The sequence below is a fragment of the Bufo bufo genome, chromosome 1, assembly GCF_905171765.1.
Source record: "Bufo bufo chromosome 1, aBufBuf1.1, whole genome shotgun sequence".
NCBI lineage: Eukaryota > Metazoa > Chordata > Amphibia > Anura > Bufonidae > Bufo > Bufo bufo.
Window position 1 is genome coordinate 50,411,522 of NC_053389.1, and position 18,971 is coordinate 50,430,492.

At 45.4% G+C, this 18,971-nt stretch overlaps 1 protein-coding gene across 1 annotated transcript; it reads left to right on the forward strand.

The window, feature by feature from the left end:
* The first annotated feature begins 249 nt into the window (after positions 1-249).
* HSPB7 (heat shock protein family B (small) member 7) lies at positions 250-6,011 on the forward strand. Its single transcript, XM_040423291.1, has 3 exons — positions 250-520; positions 2,674-2,801; positions 4,215-6,011. The coding sequence occupies exons 1-3, from the start codon at positions 358-360 to the stop codon at positions 4,392-4,394; spliced, it is 471 nt and encodes a 156-aa protein (XP_040279225.1). The 5' UTR covers positions 250-357; the 3' UTR covers positions 4,395-6,011.
* The last annotated feature ends 12,960 nt before the right edge of the window (positions 6,012-18,971 follow it).

Below are 18,971 nucleotides of genomic sequence, written 5' to 3' on the forward strand. Positions count from 1 at the left end.
CCATCAACGCCGTGACCCTGGGTTTATAATAATCTAGGGATGCTGGAAATCCCCCTGGAGCGGACGCGCAGGGAATATTATAGACTATCTGAGGTATGAGGTCACATGATCACAGGACGCCGTCACCTCGGATCCCTGAAACTTTCCACAGCTGCCGGAGGGATGCTGAAAGAGGCTAAATATAGCGGCGGTGGTGGGGGCCCGGGGAGGCTGTGATCTGCCGGGACCTCGCTATATAAGCCCCTGAATGAGGGGGATGCGCAGTGCTCACAGAGCAGGCACCGTTCGCACCGTCACATTGTCCCGCTCCGTGTATCGACTGATTCCGGCATCCGATTTCCTTTACGGATAAGTTCAATGAACCTGCAGTCATCGTCGGCCTTCCGCTCGGAGCACAGCTTCAAAAAGACCTCATCCTCCAGCATGCAGCCCCGGGAGCCATTCATGGACAAGACTTTGGGCATCTTCACGGAGGATTTCGGCAAGTTCAGGAGACCCCTCGAACCCCTGGGCTTCACAGGCAAGTTGGACTCGCAGGAAAGTAGTTGTCAGGAAGCCGTTCACCGACCATTGTGTGATGGGGGTGATGTTCCTGAAACCGCCGGGATGATGGGGGTTCACAGCCAGTTAGTAGGACCATGTCATACCACATGACACCTACCCCCATCAGTGTCCAAAGCATTGATTGCAATCATGTGAGTAACGGAATGTTCAGAGAACCTGCTGGGGGTTGTAGTACCACAGCAGCCCGTTAAAATATACAGTCCCTTCGATTATAATGGTCATTATGGGTGATCAGGTAGAGTGTTATGTAGTGCAGCGATCATCTCCATGTCGCTTCTTGTGTGGAATTGTCTGTCCTCCGCTCCTCCCGGATGTCACGCGCAGGGGGAACTGTATTTTGGGTTCTTCTGCCCCCAGCGCTAAATGGTGTTTTGTCAGTGTATCATGAAAGGTTAAAATGTTTTCTCACCGTTTTTAAGATATCTGCTTGTTGTCAGTGAATATGAACTTTTATATATACATCCGGAAGCTGAAAACATGCCTTAATCTAGACCTGCTTATACAACGGAGGGTTTGTTACAAGGTATTAGCGTAGGTCAGAGTTATCAGAGTTATCAGAGTTATCAGCCCGGACAGGAGAAGGATTTGTGGTGCTGTGTGTAGCTCAAAGAGATTTGTCTGCAGCAATACAATTGTCTCAAAGTGTCAGCAGTGAGAAGCTTCGGGCATGGTAGATTTTCAGCCTCTGGAAATAAAACAGTAAATGTTTGCTTTCACTGACAGCAAGGAGAGATATTGAAACTATATGTTATTATATTATAAGATATATTATCAGGATCCTGGATTGGTCCTTTAACATTTGTCCTTCTATTTCTTTGTGCATGACGGATAGTCTATACCTGTAAATGATTCCTAAATACTGGTGCACTACAACTCCCAACATGTGTGGTGATTCCTAGCATGAACGGATAGACATGTTGTAGTCAGCGGCTTCTCTCAGAGCATTGGAGGGGAGCTCTGATCCATACGAATATTAGGAGTCATTGGAAATCACTGGTATCTATGGCTGGATTCTTCTTCTGCAGATTCCAGACTCCATGTTTAGCTGCACTATTGTTCTAACTGTTAATACTGCTGGTGTTGATCTTACAGCTTTTATTATACTCCAGAGCTGCACTCACTATTCTGCTGGTGCAGTCACTGTGTACATACATTACATTACTTATCCTGTACTGATCCTGAGTTACATCCTGTATTATACTCCAGAGCTGCACTCACTATTCTGCTGGTGCAGTCACTGTGTACATACATTACATTACTTATCCTGTACTGATCCTGAGTTACATCCTGTATTATACTCCAGAGCTGCACTCACTATTCTGCTGGTGCAGTCATTGTGTACATACATTACATTACTTATCCTGTACTGATCCGAAGTTATATCCTGCATTATATTACAGAGCTGCACTCACTGTTCTGCTGGTGGAGTCACTGTGTACATACATTACATTACTTATCCTGTACTGATCCTGAGTTACATCCTGTATTATACTGCAGAGCTGCACTCACTATTCTGCAGGTGCAGTCACTGTGTACATACAATACATGACTTATCCTGTACTGATCCTGAGTTACAGTATGTCCTAGTTTATACTCCATAGCTGCACTCACTATTCTGCTGGTGCAGTCATTGTGTACAGATATTTCTTATCCTGTACTGATCCTGAGTTACATCCTGTATTATACTCCAGAGCTCAGTCCAACGTATAATTCTGGACTATAAAACAGGATGTTATTCTTGATCAGTATAGGATCAGTAATGTAATGTCTGTACACAGTGACTCCACCAGCAGAATAGTGAGTGCAGCTCTGGAGTATAATACAGGATGTAACTCTGGATCAGTACAGGATAAGCAATGTAATGTATGTACACAGTAACTCCACCAGCAGAATAGTGAGTTCAGCTCTGGAGTATAATACAGGATGTAAGTCAGGATCAGTACAGGATAAGTAATGTGTGTACATGTGACTCCCCCAGCAGAATAAGGAGTGCAGCTCTGGAATATAATACATGTGGCTGGGGGGTTTCAGTGGTTTAGTTGGCATTAATGTGGGGGAATACATTGTAAGACTTTTTTCTCCAGCTGATATTTGTATATCTTCCTGCAGCTGGGTCTGCACAGAATGTGAAGACCTTGGGAAACACTTACCAGTTTGAGGTAGATGTCAGAGATTTCTCTCCAGAAGACATAATTGTCACTACGTCCAACAACCAGATCGAGGTGCATGCTGAGAAAGTAAGTGACCCCACCCCCCCTATACCGCAGGAAATCCTGCCCTTGTCCTCCTGTGATGTACACTAACATAGATGCCATATAACACTGAATTATTGTATACATTTTCAGTGCTGATCCTAAGTTACATCCTGTATTATACTCCAGAGCTGCACTCACTAGTCTGCTGGTGCAGTCACTGTGTACATACATTACATTACTTATCCTGTACTGATCCTGAGTTACATCCTGTATTATACTCCAGAGCTGCACTCACTATTCTGCTGGTGCAGTCACTGTGTACATACATTACTTATCCTGTACTGATCCTGAGTTACATCCTGTATTATACCTCAGAGCTGCACTCACTATTCTGCTGGGGAAGTCACTGTGTACATACATTACATTACTTATCCTGTACTGATCCTGAGTTACATCCTGTATTATACTCCAGAGCTGCACTCACTATTCTGCTGGTGCAGTCACTGTGTACATACATTACATTACTTATCCTGTACTGATCCTGAGTTACATCCTGTATTATACTCTAGAGCTGCACTCGCTGTTCTGCTGGTGCAGTCACTGTGTACATACATGACATTACTTATCCTGTACTGATCCTGAGTAACATCCTGTATTACACTCCAGAGCTGCACTCACTGTTCTGCTGGTGGAGTCACTGTGTACATACATTACATTACTTATACTGTACTGATCCTGAGTTACATCCTGTATTATACTCCAGAGCTGCACTCACTAGTCTGCTGGTGTAGTCACTGTGTACATACATTATATTACTTATCCTGAACTGATCCTGAGTTATAACCTGTATTATACTCCAGAGCTGCACTCACTAATTTGCTGGTGAAATAAGTATGTCTTATACTCCAGTCACATCCGGAGATGCAGTCATAATTTTGCTGTTACGTCATACTGCATATTCCAGTCACATCCAGAGCTGCAATTACTGTTCTGCTGGTTGATGCTAGCTGGAATCTCACTGCATTGGTCTGGCAGGCACATCTTAGGGCTGTATTACACCAATTTTTGTCCAATCAGACCGATAGTTGGTTTGTATAACAAAAGATCTGTGTGTGTAAATGGCCACCTGACCAATGATTTGTCAGACAATCTGTTGGTGTAATACAGCCCTTACAATTTAGTTGAGCTCCCATATTGCACCGCACTCTCCTGCCTTAATATATTTGACATATACAATTTTCTTCTATATCACATTGCTTTACTGCACCTGGTTAATGCAACATTTCCCACAATGCAGTGCAAGAGAGCATCAGGTGCGTGTTCTGTACAGGCAGTGGGGCAGCAGGGGGCAGCAGTGAGATATCAGCTGCAGCCTGTCACCTCACTGCTCTAACTGTAGAGAATCCTCCATTTAGCTCGGACCTCCTAACACCCAGTCTCCATCTTGTTTCTCAGTTGGCCGCAGATGGGACAATCATGAACACCTTCACCCACAAATGCCAGCTGCCTGAGGACGTGGACCCCACCACCGTCACCTCCGCCCTGGGGGAGAATGGGATGTTGACTGTCAAAGCCGAGAGAAGCCCCAGCAAGCACACGGACCACCAGACGTTCCGGACTGAAATAAAAATATAGACGCATGTGAAGAGGAGGGGGAGCCTGGCACACTTCTCATCACTGGGCCAGACCACACCCCTCAATTAGTCTCCGCCCCCTGGCTTAAAGGGATTATCCAGGTTTTTAAAACTGATGGCCTATCCCTGGGCTGCAGCTTGGAGAGTCAAACCTCCAATGATCTTATACTGATGGCCTATCCTAAAAATAAATAAAAAACATGGACAACCCCTTTAACCAGGGCACCACTGGTGGCGACACACAGCTAGGTGGCGGTAGAGAGTCTGTAGAGGGCACTGAGCATCCACTTCTGCTGTGGACATTCCAGAGGAAATTGTAGATTTGTAGGTTCATCCAATGTGGACACAGACACATAATAGGGCGCACGGGGCTGTCTTTGAGTGGAAATGGTGGGGTACAGGTGAGGGGTTCCCCAACAATCAGCTGGTCATGGGGGTCGTGGATCACACTGCTGACCATGATTATTATATGGCGTCCATGGAAAGGAACTGTCATGTATTGCTTTAGGACTATAAAGGAGTACCCCCTCCATAACAGGCATAGCCTACATGGAGAGGGATAGTGGACAGCACCTTTAATACTGGCTCCACTCTCTTTGTTGCCCATAGCAACCAATCACAGCTCACCTTTCATCTTGTATTCCACTCTTAAAAATGAAAACTGTGCTGTGATTGGTTGCTGGAGGCAACCAAGATAGTCTCTTAAAGTTACCCTCACAATGTCACCAGGACATTAAAGGACTTTTGTAAGTGAATGGGTTGATCGGACAGACACATATAGATATAGTATGAGTGGGGGATTTATCAAAACTGGCCCAGAGCAACCAATAAGATTTCAGCTTTCATTTTTCAGAGCCTCTTTGGAAAATGAAAGGTGGAATCTGATTGGTTGCTAAATCAGTTCTCCTTTACTCCAGTTTTGATAAATCTACCCCATAGAGTAGCTGCAGGTTGTTCCACGGTGGGGCCCCTCAGTCTGGCAAGGGTTTCAGCAACAAGAGACCACCATACTAATGCTTCAGTTGGGGGATGGGATCAGTTTTACACATGAGAGTTACAATAGGTCGTTAGGATATTGGGGTCCCTGTCAGGATCCCCGTCTATTAGCCAGAGCAGAGGTGTCAAACATGTGAGGAACGTGAACAACAAGGATTAATAAAATGGGGGTCTCATGCACGCGACTGTATGTAATTGGCGGTCCGCAAAATACGGATACCGGCCTTGTGCAATCCGCACTTTCCGTGGGCCCTATTCTAGTCTGTCTATTCTTGTCTGCAAAACGGACAGAAATAGGACGTGTTCTATATTTTGCAGAGCAGCAGCATGGATGCAGGGACCACACGGATGACGTGCTGTCCGTATTTTTTTGAAGCCCCAAAAATGGGTCCGCATCCGAATCGCAAAAAAAAGTGCATGAGATACGGTCGTGTGCATGAGGACTTTCTCAGGAGGACCAGCAGTGTGAACCAGGTTACCCCTATATATATACTCATATACAGTATTTACAATCATGGCGACTGCGTGATGACGTCCGCGCCTCCTTCTCGCCTGTTCCCGCACTCTCTTGTATATAGATTGTATTTGTTGTTGTTACATTTTAAATACTTTGTATCACTGACGAGTCTGACTCTTATTTGTCCCCGGCTGTGAATGTGGCTCCCCCCAGTGGCTGCTGCTAGTATTATAGTTTATTTTCACAGCACGATATCTGTGTGTGTGTATGTGGGGTAATGGAGAAGCAAAGACTTGTATGGTGGGTGAGGGGACAAAAGGAATACAGCCTCATGCACATGACCGTGTCTGTATCCCGGTACATAAACCATAGATCCGCAAAGTACGGAATTCTTCTGTGTGCATTCTGTATTTTTCACAATACCATCCGTAAAAATCCCTATTTTCTTCCACAATAGGGACATGTTCTATAATTTCGGAATGGCCACACAGATACGTAAAAAAATACTGATGTGTGCATAGCCCCATAGAAAGGAATAGGTCGGTGCGCGATCTGAAAAAAATGCATGGCGCACACAGAGGAAAAATACGGTCATGAGGCTACACAGCAATCTTGGCGTGCAAGTCGCACTGCAACCCCATTCAGTTCACTAGCTGTACTGCTAAACTGCAATGGTTGATCACGCAGATTCATGGTGGTTATTGAGGTCACTGGACAATATCAAGAGTCCCTTGTTTGTACCCCTGGGGTAATCCTTCTCCTTAAAGGGGTTGTCTCATCTCAGACAATGGGGGCATATCGCTAGGATATGCCCAATGGTCTATATAGGTGCCGCACCTATATCGGAAATGGAGCCCCACAAAGTCGTGGCTGGAGGACTCCGGTCCGGCCACCACTAAGCGCTCTCCTCATAGAAGTGAATGGGAGTACAATGCGCCTGACCGGCCCCGCACCCATTCACTTCTATGGGCCCAACAGAAATAGCCGAGCCAGCGCTTGGCTCTTTTTGGCAGCCCCACAGAAAATGAATGGAAGGTGGCTGCACATGCGCAGTGAGCCCTCCATCACTTTCAGGGCTCCGTTTAGTAGATAGGTGCGGGTTCCAGAGGTGGGACCCGCACCTATTAGGCAATGGGTGCATATCCTAGCGATATGCCCCCATTGTCTGAGATGAGAAAACCCCTTTAAGGCGGTTTTCCAGAATTTTTATATTGATGGTCTATCCTCAGGAGTGCCGGGAGTCAGACCCCGCCGATCAGCTGTATGAAGAGGCAGCGACGCTCCCTGAGCGCTTCGTCCTCTTTGTAGGCCAGTGTCGTCACGTTCATTGGTCGCATGGTCTAGATGTGGCCCAGCACAATTAAAGTGAAGAAGTGCAGTGCTGTGGCACCTTCAAACAGCTGATTGTCAGACCCCCACCCAACGGGTATTGATGACCATTGGAGGATAGGTCATCAATATTAAACACCCGGAAGACCCCTTTAAGGTATGTTCATATGTATATACAGTTGCAAGAAAAAGTATGTGAACCCTTTGGAATGATATGGATTTCTGCACAAATTGGTCATAAAATGTGATCTGATCTTCATCTAAGTCACAACAATAGACAATCACAGTCTGCTTAAACTAATAACACACAAATAATTAAATGTTACCATGTTTTTATTGAACACACCATGTAAACATTCACAGTGCAGGTGGAAAAAGTATGTGAACCCTTGGATTTAATAACTGGTTGAACCTCCTTTGGCAGCAATAACTTCAACCAAACGTTTCCTGTAGTTGCAGATCAGACGTGCACAGCGGTCAGGAGTAATTCTTGACCATTCCTCTTTACAGAACTGTTTCCCAATAATCTTGGGATGTCTGGTGTGAATCGCTTTCTTGAGGTTATGCCACAGCATCTCAATCGGGTTGAGGTCAGGACTCTGACTGGGCCACTCCAGAAGGCGTATTTTCTTCTATTTAAGCCATACTGTTGTTGATTTACTTCTATGCTTTGGGTTGTTGTCCTGTTGCAACACCCATCTTCTGTTGAGCTTCAGCTGGTGGACAGATGGCCTTAAGTTCTCCTGCAAAATGTCTTGATAAACTTGGGAATTCATTTTTCCTTCGATGATAGCAATCCGTCCAGGCCCTGACGCAGCAAAGCAGCCCCAAACCATGATGCCCCCACCACCATACTTCACAGTTGGGATGAGGTTTTGATGTTGGTGTGCTGTGCCTCTTTTTCTCCACATATAGTGTTGTGTAGGGATCGACCGATTATCGGTTTTACCGATATTATCGGCCGATATTCAGTATTTTGAACGTTATCGGTATCGGCATCTATTTTGCCGATATTCCGATAACGTATTGGGAACACAGATCGCGCTGCTCTCAGCGCTCTCCGTGTTCCCTCAGCAGCACAGGGGAGAAGGAAGCAGTGTCTCCCTCCCCCTGTGCTGCTGCTGCTGCCGCTGCCGCCAATGAGAGGAAGGAGGACAAGAGGAGGGGAGGGGTTATGGCCACTGCGCCACCAATGAAGAGAAATCTCTGATTCATTCATATACAGGAGGCGGGAGCTGGCTGCAGAATCACATAGCCGGCTCCCGACCTCTATGAGCAATAGCTGCGATCTGCGGTAGTTAACCCCTCAGGTGCTGTGGATCGCAGCTACCGCTCATAGAGGAGTGAATGAGAGATTTCTCTTCATTGGTGGCGCAGTGCGCCCCCCCAAGCCCCCCAGTATTAATCATTGGTGGCGCAGTGCGCCCCCCACCCCCACCCCAGTATTAAAAACATTGGTGGCGCAGTGCGCCCCCCCACCCAAGCCCCCCCCCCCCAGTTTTACTCATTGGTGGCAGTGGCCACAGGATCCCCTCTCCCCTGCTCCTCCGATCAGAGCCCCAGCAATGTAAGCCTGGGGCTCTGATCGGTTCCCATGGCAGCCAGGACGCTATTGAAGCCCTGGTTGCCATGGTAAGCTCCATGCTGCTGTGTGCACAAAGCACAGAGCAGCAGGGACAGTGTGAAATCCTATTCACCCTGATAGAGATCTATCAGGGTGAATAGGACAAGGGTTCTAGTCCCTAAGGGGGCTAAAAGTTAGTAAAAAAAAAAAAAACACCAAAATATTAGGTATAAATGAAAAATAAAGATTTACAAAAAAAAAACTACACGTTAACAATAAACATTAATTTTCAGCAGATTTGTGTAGGATTTTTTTTTTTTCAAAAATGAAAATTCCCAGAATATCGGTATAAATTATCAGCTATCGGCCTGAAAATTCACAAATTATCGGTATCGGCCCTAAAAAATCAATATCGGTCGATCCCTAGTGTTGTGTGTTTCTTCCAAACAACTCAACTTTGGTTTCATCTGTCCACAGAATATTTTGCCAGTACTGCTGTGGAACATCCAGGTGCTCTTGTGCAAACTGTAAACGTGCAGCAATGGTTTTTTTGGACAGCAGTGGCTTCCTCTGTGGTATCCTCCCATGAAATCCATTCTTGTTTAGTGTTTTACGTATCGTAGATTCGCTAACAGGGATGTTTCCATATGCCAGAGACTTTTGTAAGTCTTTAGCTGACACTCTAGGATTCTTCTTCACCTCATTGAGCAGTCTGCGTTGTGCTCTTGCAGTCATCTTTACAGGACGGCCACTCCTAGGGAGAGTAGCAGCAGTGCTGAACTTTCTCCATTTATAGACAATTTGTCTTACCGTGGACTGATGAACAGCTTAGCTTTTGGAGATACTTTTATAACCCTTTCCATCTTTATGCAAGTCAACAATTCTTAATCGTAGGTCTTCTGAGAGCTCTTTTGTACGAGGCATCATTCACATCAGGCAATGCTTCTTGTGAAAAGCAAACCCAGAACTGGTGTGTGTTTTTTATAGGGCAGGGCAGCTGTAACCAACACCTCCAATCTCATCTCATTGATTGGACTCCAGTCGGCTGACACCTCACTCCAATTAGCTCTTGGAGATGTCATTAGTCTAGGGGTTCACATACCTTTTCCACCTGCACTGTGAATGTTTACATGGTGTGTTCAATAAAAACATGGTAACATTTAATTCTTTGTGTGTTATTGGTTTAAGCAGACTGTGATTGTCTATTGTTGTGACTTAGATGAAGATCAGATCACATTTTATGACCAATTTGTGCAGAAATCCATATAATTCCAAAGGGTTCACATACTTTTTCTTGTAACTGTATTACAAAAAATCCAAGGCAGAAATCTGAGGCTGACACTTCTACCATGGATATGCCCAAGGATTAGCCCCATTGTCACCATATAGAGCATGCTGCATATTCCAGATGGATTTTTTCCGCAGCACGTGAGCGGGGAGCATGAAATACCCCATCTACTTGTATTGGATGTTAAATCCTGAGTATGTGAACACAGCCTTTTTGTGATGACTGAAACGTTCCTTATGTTATTCTCATTTCTACCAGTAGTTGGCAGCAGCACTTCCCCCCCCCCCCCCCTTCTCACCCTTCCCACCCTTCCCATAATGGTCATTATCACCTCCCCCTCCCTCAATGGAAAATGCTATATTTAGAGACAATAGACAGAAAGAGAGGGGGCGACAATCCCGGAGCTGAAACCTGACGCCGCTGAAAATGACCAAAGTCACCTTCACAAGAGCCCGGGTGCAGCCGCAGTGTTATCTCAATGATCACAATGATATCATTTCCCAATAATTTCACTATAAAATTAGTTTGAGGGACACAACGGGTTAAGATAAAGTGATAGCAACAAATGTTCAGACCCTGGACACATAAAGGGCTCATGCACACCACTGTGTTTTTGGCCTGCATCTGATCAGCATTTTTTGCGGGTCAGATACGGACCCATTCACTTTAATATCCGTTCAGAGGCACCTGCAGAAAAAAGAACATAGAACATGTCCTATTCTTGTCCGTTTTCTGGACCAGGATAGGACTGTTCTATGGAGGGCAAGAGGTTCCGTTCCATAAAATGCCCATGAGCCCTAAAATATATTTATATTTACTATCTAATGTGTCGAATAAACCAAACAGGTGTGATACTGCTAGGAGCTAGTGTATCTAAACCCATCATATATCATACTGTCTGCTGAGCTGCTGTATCTAATCCTATCATGTGTGATACTGTCTGCTGAGCTGCTGTATCTAATCCTATCATGTGTGATACTGTCTGCTGAGCTTCTGTATCTAATCCTATCATGTGTGATACTGTCTGCTGAGCTGCTGTATCTAATCCTATCATGTGTGATACTGTCTGCTGAGATACTGTATCTAATCCTATCATGTGTGATACTGTCTGCTGAGCTGCTGTATCTAATCCTATCATGTGTGATACTGTCTGCTGAGCTGCTGTATCTAATCCTATCATGTGTGATACTGTCTGCTGAGGCACTGTATCTAATCCTATCATGTGTGATACTGTCTGCTGAGTTGTTGTATCTAATCCTATCATGTGTGATACTGTCTGCTTTGCCTCTGTATCTAATCCTATCATGTGTGATACTGTCTACTGAGCTGCTGTATCTAATCATATCATATGTGATACTGTCTCCTCAGTTCCTGTATCTAATCCTATTAAGTGTTATACTGTCTGCTGAGCTACTGTATATAAGCCCATCATGTGTGATATTGTCTGCTGAACCACTGTATCTAATCCTATCGTGTGATACTGTCTGCTTAGCTGATGTATCTAAGCCTATTACATACGATACCATCTGCTGTATCAGAGCTTATCATGTATGATACTATCTGATGTATCTAAGCCTATCATGTGTGATACCGTCTCAGAGAACCACCCGTCATATCAGGGGTTGCTGCAGGTCTTAGCAGCCATTAACCTGTTCACTGCCATCTGTTCTTTATCAGAGCCTGCAGACCTAATATAGAGCGTTTTGTGTTGGGCTCAGCTGTCCCTGGACGTCCAGATCTCATTTCACAAGGGGCGATGAGAGAACAGAGGATGATTCAGACCCCAAATTAGGAACATTCCCTGGATCCAGATATTAGGCGTGCTGATACCCTAAACCCGCCCCAGAGTTATTTTGGGGTTCAGGGACATGTTGTGACAGTGATGAGATGGAACAGCAATTGCTGATCTCCATCCACAGCTGAAGATACTGATTATTTGGCGTAGTTCCCCTTTAAGGGTTTGATACAGTGACTTCAGAGTGGGAAACAATGTTGCAGATTCTGTTGTTGTTTGCTTCTGATGTCCTTAAAGGGACAGTAACCCTTGAGTTTTTAGTCCTGCTGGAGCGTTGTAATAGGAGCGGCTGATATCCGTCACACATATGGATGTAAATGTCTCAGCAGCTTCTCGTCACTGGTGATATCTGACCTAAAGCAGCGGTCATGGAGGACATCCTGTCACATCCCATTGACGGAACAGCCTGAAGTGACTGATAATAGGAAGCAATAGATGAATTCACCCAGCCTGATAATAGGGAATAACAGATCATTGTATTCTTCTCTACAGTAAAGGGCAGATGACGGTCTGCAGTTCACCATGTCCAGCCACCAGGGGGCAGTAGCATTAGTCAGGACTGGATCATGCCCTTTTGGTTGATGTTTCTGGTGTAGCACTTGGAATGTGTGATGTTGTTACTTTGTAAAAATGTAAACCCCATTGCTGTTATCAGTGAATACATTGTTTCAAGTTTACAATAAATACATTAGAGGCTCCGGATGTGCCTGCCCGCTGCCGCCATGTTCCTGCAGTGACCAGAGTATCACGAGTGTAACATGTGAAGGTGACAAGGTGATGTGCTCAATATATACCTGATCCCCCAATAAACGGGTATTCCAGTATTATGGACCTTTATAACTGGCCCCAGAGCTAGCGATCTTCTGGCCGGGGTACGGACAGGGTCACGTGCGTCGCTGCAATACCACACAAGACCTGGTCCATAACCTGACCGGAAGTAAACAGACTGGGGACCAGAGGATTGCCGAACGGAGAGGTAGGAAGCAGGTGAGTAGGATTTTTTTTATTAGGTACCACCAGGGCTATAGGTGTATGTGTATGCAAAAAATTTTTTTGCAACTATGGCTTCACAGCATGTCGCATTGTGAGACCATTGAAATAAATTATGTGAAATGTCGCCATATAGCCATACCCATTTAAGTCTCATGACACGTCGCTGGGTACCTAGCCCTTTCAGGGTACGGATACACAGTGACGTTGGTAGCGGCCAGGATCACAGTATAGTGGTGATCCCATAGAAATGAACGGCGTTGCAGCACAAGTCGCATATGTGCTGTAACTGAAAACCGTGAATCGCAAAAAAAAATCCAACTCTGCTGGATTTTTGGCGATTCAGGGGTCACAGTCGCACATACTGTACATGCGACTCGGGCTATGACCTCATTCATTTGTATGGGATCACTGCTACGCTGTCATGCTGCTGCGATCTTGGCAGCAAGAGCTGTCACGCGACCAATGTACCCTAAGGCCTCCTGCACACGAACACCGTCCGTGAAGCAGCCGCAGCGGATCGCGGACCTATTCACTTTAATGGGTCCGCGATCCGGCCGTTCCGCAAAAAGATAGGACATGTTCTATCTTTTTGCGGAACAGAAGTACGGGACGAAACCCCACGGAAGCACGGAAGTTGAATGGGTCTGGATCCCTCTGCGGCAGCTGCACGTATGGTGCCCATGCACTGGGGACCGCAAATTGCTGTCCCCAATGCACGGAACGGCCGAACAACAGCCGTGTGCAAGAGGCCTTACAGCCAAGAGGCCTAACAGTACAATGTACAGCGCGATCAGAAAGTCTTCAGACCCTTACACTTCTTTCACATTTTGTTATGTTGCTCCTTCTGCTAAAATTAAAAAAATCCAAGCTTCTCCCCATCAATCTGCCATCAGTACCCCATAATAAAAGATAAAACTAAAATTTTGCCTGATCATAAGTCTTCAGACCCTCTGCTATGCCACTTGACATTTAGCTCTGCGGCCTCCCATTTCTCTTGATCATCTTTGAGATGTTTCTTCATCTTGATTGGAGTCACCGGTAGTAAATTCACTTGATTGGACATGATTTGGAAAGACACAGCCCTGTCTATATAAGGTCTCAAAGCTGACACTGCAAAAACCAAGAACTCCCTATAGAGCTCAGAGACAGGATTGTGTGGAGGCACAGATCTGGAGAAGGGGAGAAAACATTTCTGCTGCACTGAAGGAGCACAGTGGCCTTCATAATTCTTAAATGGAAAACGTATGAAACAACCAAGACTCTTCCTAGAGATGGACTCTCCACCAAACTAAGTAATCAGGGAAGAAGAGCCTTGGTAAGAGAGGTAACCAAGAACCCAATGGTCACTCTGGCTGAGCTCCAGAGATTCTGTGTGCAGATGAGAGAAACTTCCAGAAGGTCAACCATCACTGCAGCACTCCACCAATCTGGACTTTATGGCGGAGTGACCAGAAAGAGCCTCTCCTCAGTAAAAGACACATGAAATTTTGCAAAAAAAAAAAAAAAAAGCATCTAAAAGGACTCTCAGAATGGACGAGATTCTCTGGTCTGATGAGACCAAGATTGAACTCTTTGTCCTTAATTCTTAGCGTCATGTCTGGAGGAAACCAGGCACTGCTCATCACCTGCCCAATACCATCCCTACAGTGAAGCATGGTGGTGGCAGCATCATACTGGGGGATGTTTTTCAGTGGTTGGGACAGGATGATTGGTCAGGGTTGTAGAGAAAGCTGAATGGAGCAAAGTACAGGGATATTCTTAATAAAAACCTGATCCAGAGCTCTGGATCTCAGACTGGGCAGAAGGTTCACCTTCTAACGAGACAATGGCCCTAAGCACACAGCCAGGAGTCTGAATGTGCTTGAGTGGCCCAGCTGGAGACCCGACTTGAACCCAATCAAACTTCTCTGGAGAGACCTGAAAATGGCTGTCCACCGATGGCCCCCTCCAACCTGACAGAGCTTGAGAGGGTCTACAGAGAAGACACAACAGAACAAAGAGTCATGTGACGGTAGTGGTCCTCCTCTCATTAAAACTCAGTGGCTTAATAATCTCTATTGTAATCTGAGCGTGCCTTAAATAGGCTAAAACATAAAACTTTTACTTCTAACAATTAAGATAAATCTGAAGGTAATTGTTTAAAACAGTGGGGGTAGAAATTTGTAGCTAGGTCCCTTTAAGCCTCATTCACACGTCCGTGCTCAGATCCGTGAGGCCGTCCGTGAAGGATCCGTGTTGGGTCAGTGTGTCCGTTTTTTGCTGTCCGTGTTGCATCCGTGTTTCACGGACACTGAACAGCTGAAAATTTTTTTTCAAAGCCTCTCTTCTCAATGATCCATGAAACACGGATGCAACACGGATTGCATCCGTGGTTTTCACGGACCCATATAGACTATAATAGACGCGATGAATCTGTGAACGCGGACAAAATAGGGCATGCGTCCGTGCTAAAAACACTGACCTGTCGCATTAGAGATCATCATAGCGATATTACCAACAATAAATAGATGTGGTGCGTGGTGGCGATACATCGTGTAGCAGATTTATAGGCATTCAGCATATTCCACAATCACAACGAGGTGGGGACTGGGACAATCGAATTTCGAGGGCAGAAGCTAGGTGGATCTTCAAGATGAGATCCGTCACACCAAATGGACTGAATGAATACCTGTCATATAAGCCATTCTTGTGACTTTACCAGCTTCTTTATGAGCCCTAACCTGCCCCACTAGTCTCGTGCCAATTAGCCTTGGCCTGCAATTATGGTACTGTTCAAGTACACGGTAACACCATGATGAGGTGATGCTAAAGCGGAACAACAGCATCATACAGAGTAATCCCATAGAGGATAAATACAATTATCCCGCTGTCATTAGGGATTTATTTCATCAAGCATGGGTTTGATATACTGATTCAGTGCCTTTTACACTGCTAATGACTATTCTGGTTGGGTGTTGGTGTACTATCTATCCGGTCCTTATCAGGGACTGGAATAAACATTTAACCATATAAACCCAAGTGTAGAAAAGAAGGGCCGCTTGTCCTTTCATATGCTTTTTAGTATTATGGCGCATCAAGCCCTAAGTCATCACCAAATTCCTATCAGATTATATAGTAGTTGGGTTACTACTATATTTATTTTCATCAGTATAGATCTTCTACTGACGCCATCTATTATACACAAATAGGGGGTGATAGAGTCTTGCACCCTCTAAGTACCAGGGTTCATTGATCAATAGATGTGGCTGCAGAAGTGGCGTGCAGCAGAGTAAAGGCTAGCCGGGGATGCGCTGGAAGATCCCCACAGTAACCGGTCCGCCCCCACCGCAAGTCAATTTCAACAAGTGGGGAGAGCGGGGCACGGGGCTGAAAACGCTGAACCTCCGGGCCACCCCCGCCACCCCAGGGTAGCTGAAGGGGCGGAGTTCGCTGTATATACAGTGCCTTGCAAAAGTATTCACCCCCCTTGACTTTTCTCGTATTTTGGTGCCTCACAACCGGGAATTAACATGGATTGTTTGAGGATTTGCATCATGTAATTTACAGAACATGCCGACAACTTTAAAGATGTTTTTTTTTATTTTTATTGTGAAGCAAACAACACATAGGACAAAATAACAGAAAAAGTCAATGTGCAGAACTATTCACCCCCTAAAGTCAGTACTTTGTAGAGCCGCCTTGTGCAGCAATCACAGCTCCAAGTCGCTTTGGATAAGTCTCTAGGAGCTCCCCACATCTTACCACTGGGATTTTTGCCCATTCCTTCTTGCAGAACTGCTCCAGCTCCTTCAGGTTGGATGTTTGCTCTTGTGAACAGCAATCTTTACGTCTGACCACAGATTTTCTATTGGATTGAGATCTGGGCTTTGAATCGGCCATTCCAACACATTTACATGTTTTCCCCTAAATCCCTCAAGTGTTTCTTTAGCCGTGTGTTTGGGGTCATTGTCCTGCTGGAAGGTGAACCTCCGTCCGAGCCTCAGATCACACACAGAGTGGTGCAGGTTTTGCTCAAGAATCTCCCTGTATTTAGCACCATCCATCTTTCCCTCAACTCTGTGATGTGTTGGGTTTGCACCAGACATAGCGTTTTCTTTGATGGCCAAAAAGTTCAGTCTTAGTCTCGTCAGACCAGAGCCCCTTCCTCCATACATTTTAGGAGTCTCCCACCTGCCTTTTCACAAACTCACAACGTGCCTTTTAGTTTTTTGCTGAAAGTAATGGCTTGCTTCTGGCCACTCTGCCATAAAGCCCAACTCTACGGAGCGTACGCTTATTGCTGTTGTGCCATGTTCTTTCCATTTGGTTATGATAGATTTGATGGTGCTCCTGGGGATCATGAAAGATTTGGATATTTTTTTATAACCTAACCCTGACTTGTACTTCTCAACAACATTGTCCCTTACTTGTTTGGAGAGTTCCTTGGTCTTCATGGCAGCGTTTGGTTAGTGATGCCTCTTGCTTAGGTGTTGCAGCCTCTGGGGCCTTTCAAAAAAAAGGTGTGTATATGTAATGACAGATCATGTGACACTTAGATTGCACACAGGTGACATCACTTTACTAATTATGTGACTTCTGAAGGTAATTGGTTGCACCAGAGCTTTTTATGAGCTTCCTAACAAACGGGGTGAATACATACGCACATGGCAATTTTCTGTTTTCTGTTTCTAAACAATAGTTTTATTTATATATTTTTCTCATTTCACTTCACCAACTTAGACTATTGTGTTCTGATCCATCACATACAATTCAGATTAACAAAACATTGAACTTAAAGGGAATCTGTCACCTCCTTTTACCATTTTAAGCTGTCACCATCGCCATGTTCACTAAAGTACCTTATTTCCTGCAGTCTTCTTCTTACTTTATTTCGTTTTGTCCTTTTTATGATATGCTAATGAAGCTCCAAGGTGCCCAGAGGGGCGTTTTTTCCCTCAAAAGTCTCACTGGGCATGCGCCGAGCCCAGTGACGTAATCTGAGCGCTGTTGCCCTGAGGAAGTTGATGATCGTGCAGGCGGTACTGCGCCTGCGCGAGTTTTCTGGCCACCGACAGGAAGAAGGACGGGGCATTTCTAGAAGGTAGACGATGACGTGGGGAGGGGGCGGAACCGATTGCCGGGGCTGTGGGAGGTTATTTGAGGATCAGGAGGCGTTCTTGGGATTCAAATTAAGGCGGCTGGGCACTGCAGGGGGGCGTCACTGGGCACCGGAGAGGGAAAAAACGCCCCTCTGGGCACCTTGGAGCTTCATTAGCATTTCATAAAAAGGGCTTTTTTATCAAAAGGACAAAACAAAATAAAGTAAGAAGAAGACTGCAGGAAATATAGTGAACATGGCGATGGTGACAGCTTAAAATGGTAAAAGGAGGTGACAGATTCCCTTTAAAGCTGTAATGTAACAAAATACGAAAAAAGTCAAGGGGGGTGAATACTTTTGCAAGGCACTGCAAGACAAATAATTGCAACATATACTTGCCACTGCCTTACATTAATTGCTGTCGCAATACACATCGCTCCCTGAAGAGCCATTGCTATATGGCGAAATGCGTCGGAGGAGTTATCTAGGTAGCATTAGTGAGGGGGTTAATAGACTAGGCCTGAGGTTCCTGAGGCTGGGGGGGGGGGGGGGTCGCCCTTTTCAGGGCGAGTGCTCCAACTACAGCCACGCCAGCTCTTCCCGAATCTAGACCAGATTTTCTTAGGGACAGTAGACTGAGACTGCAGAAGCATTTTGGAGACACTCGCCATTTTTGATCATTAGGACAACCCAGCCATCTGAACCACTATAAAGGGACCTAGCTACACATTTCTACTCCCACTATTATGATTTTAAACAATTACGCCCCTTTCACACGAGCGAGTATTCCACGCGGATGCGATGCGGGAGGTGAACGCATTGCACCCGCACTGAATACTGACCCATTCATTTCTATGGGGCTGTGCACATGAGCAATGATTTTCACGCATCAATTGTGCGTTGCGTGAAAATCGCAGCATGCTCCTCTTTGTGCGTTTTTCACGCAACGCAGGCCCCATAGAAGTGAATGGGGTTGCGTGAAAATCGCAAGCATCCGCAAGCAAGTGCGGATGCGGTGCGATTTTCACGCATGGTTGCTAGGTGACAGTCTATAAACTGTATTATTTTCCCTTATAACA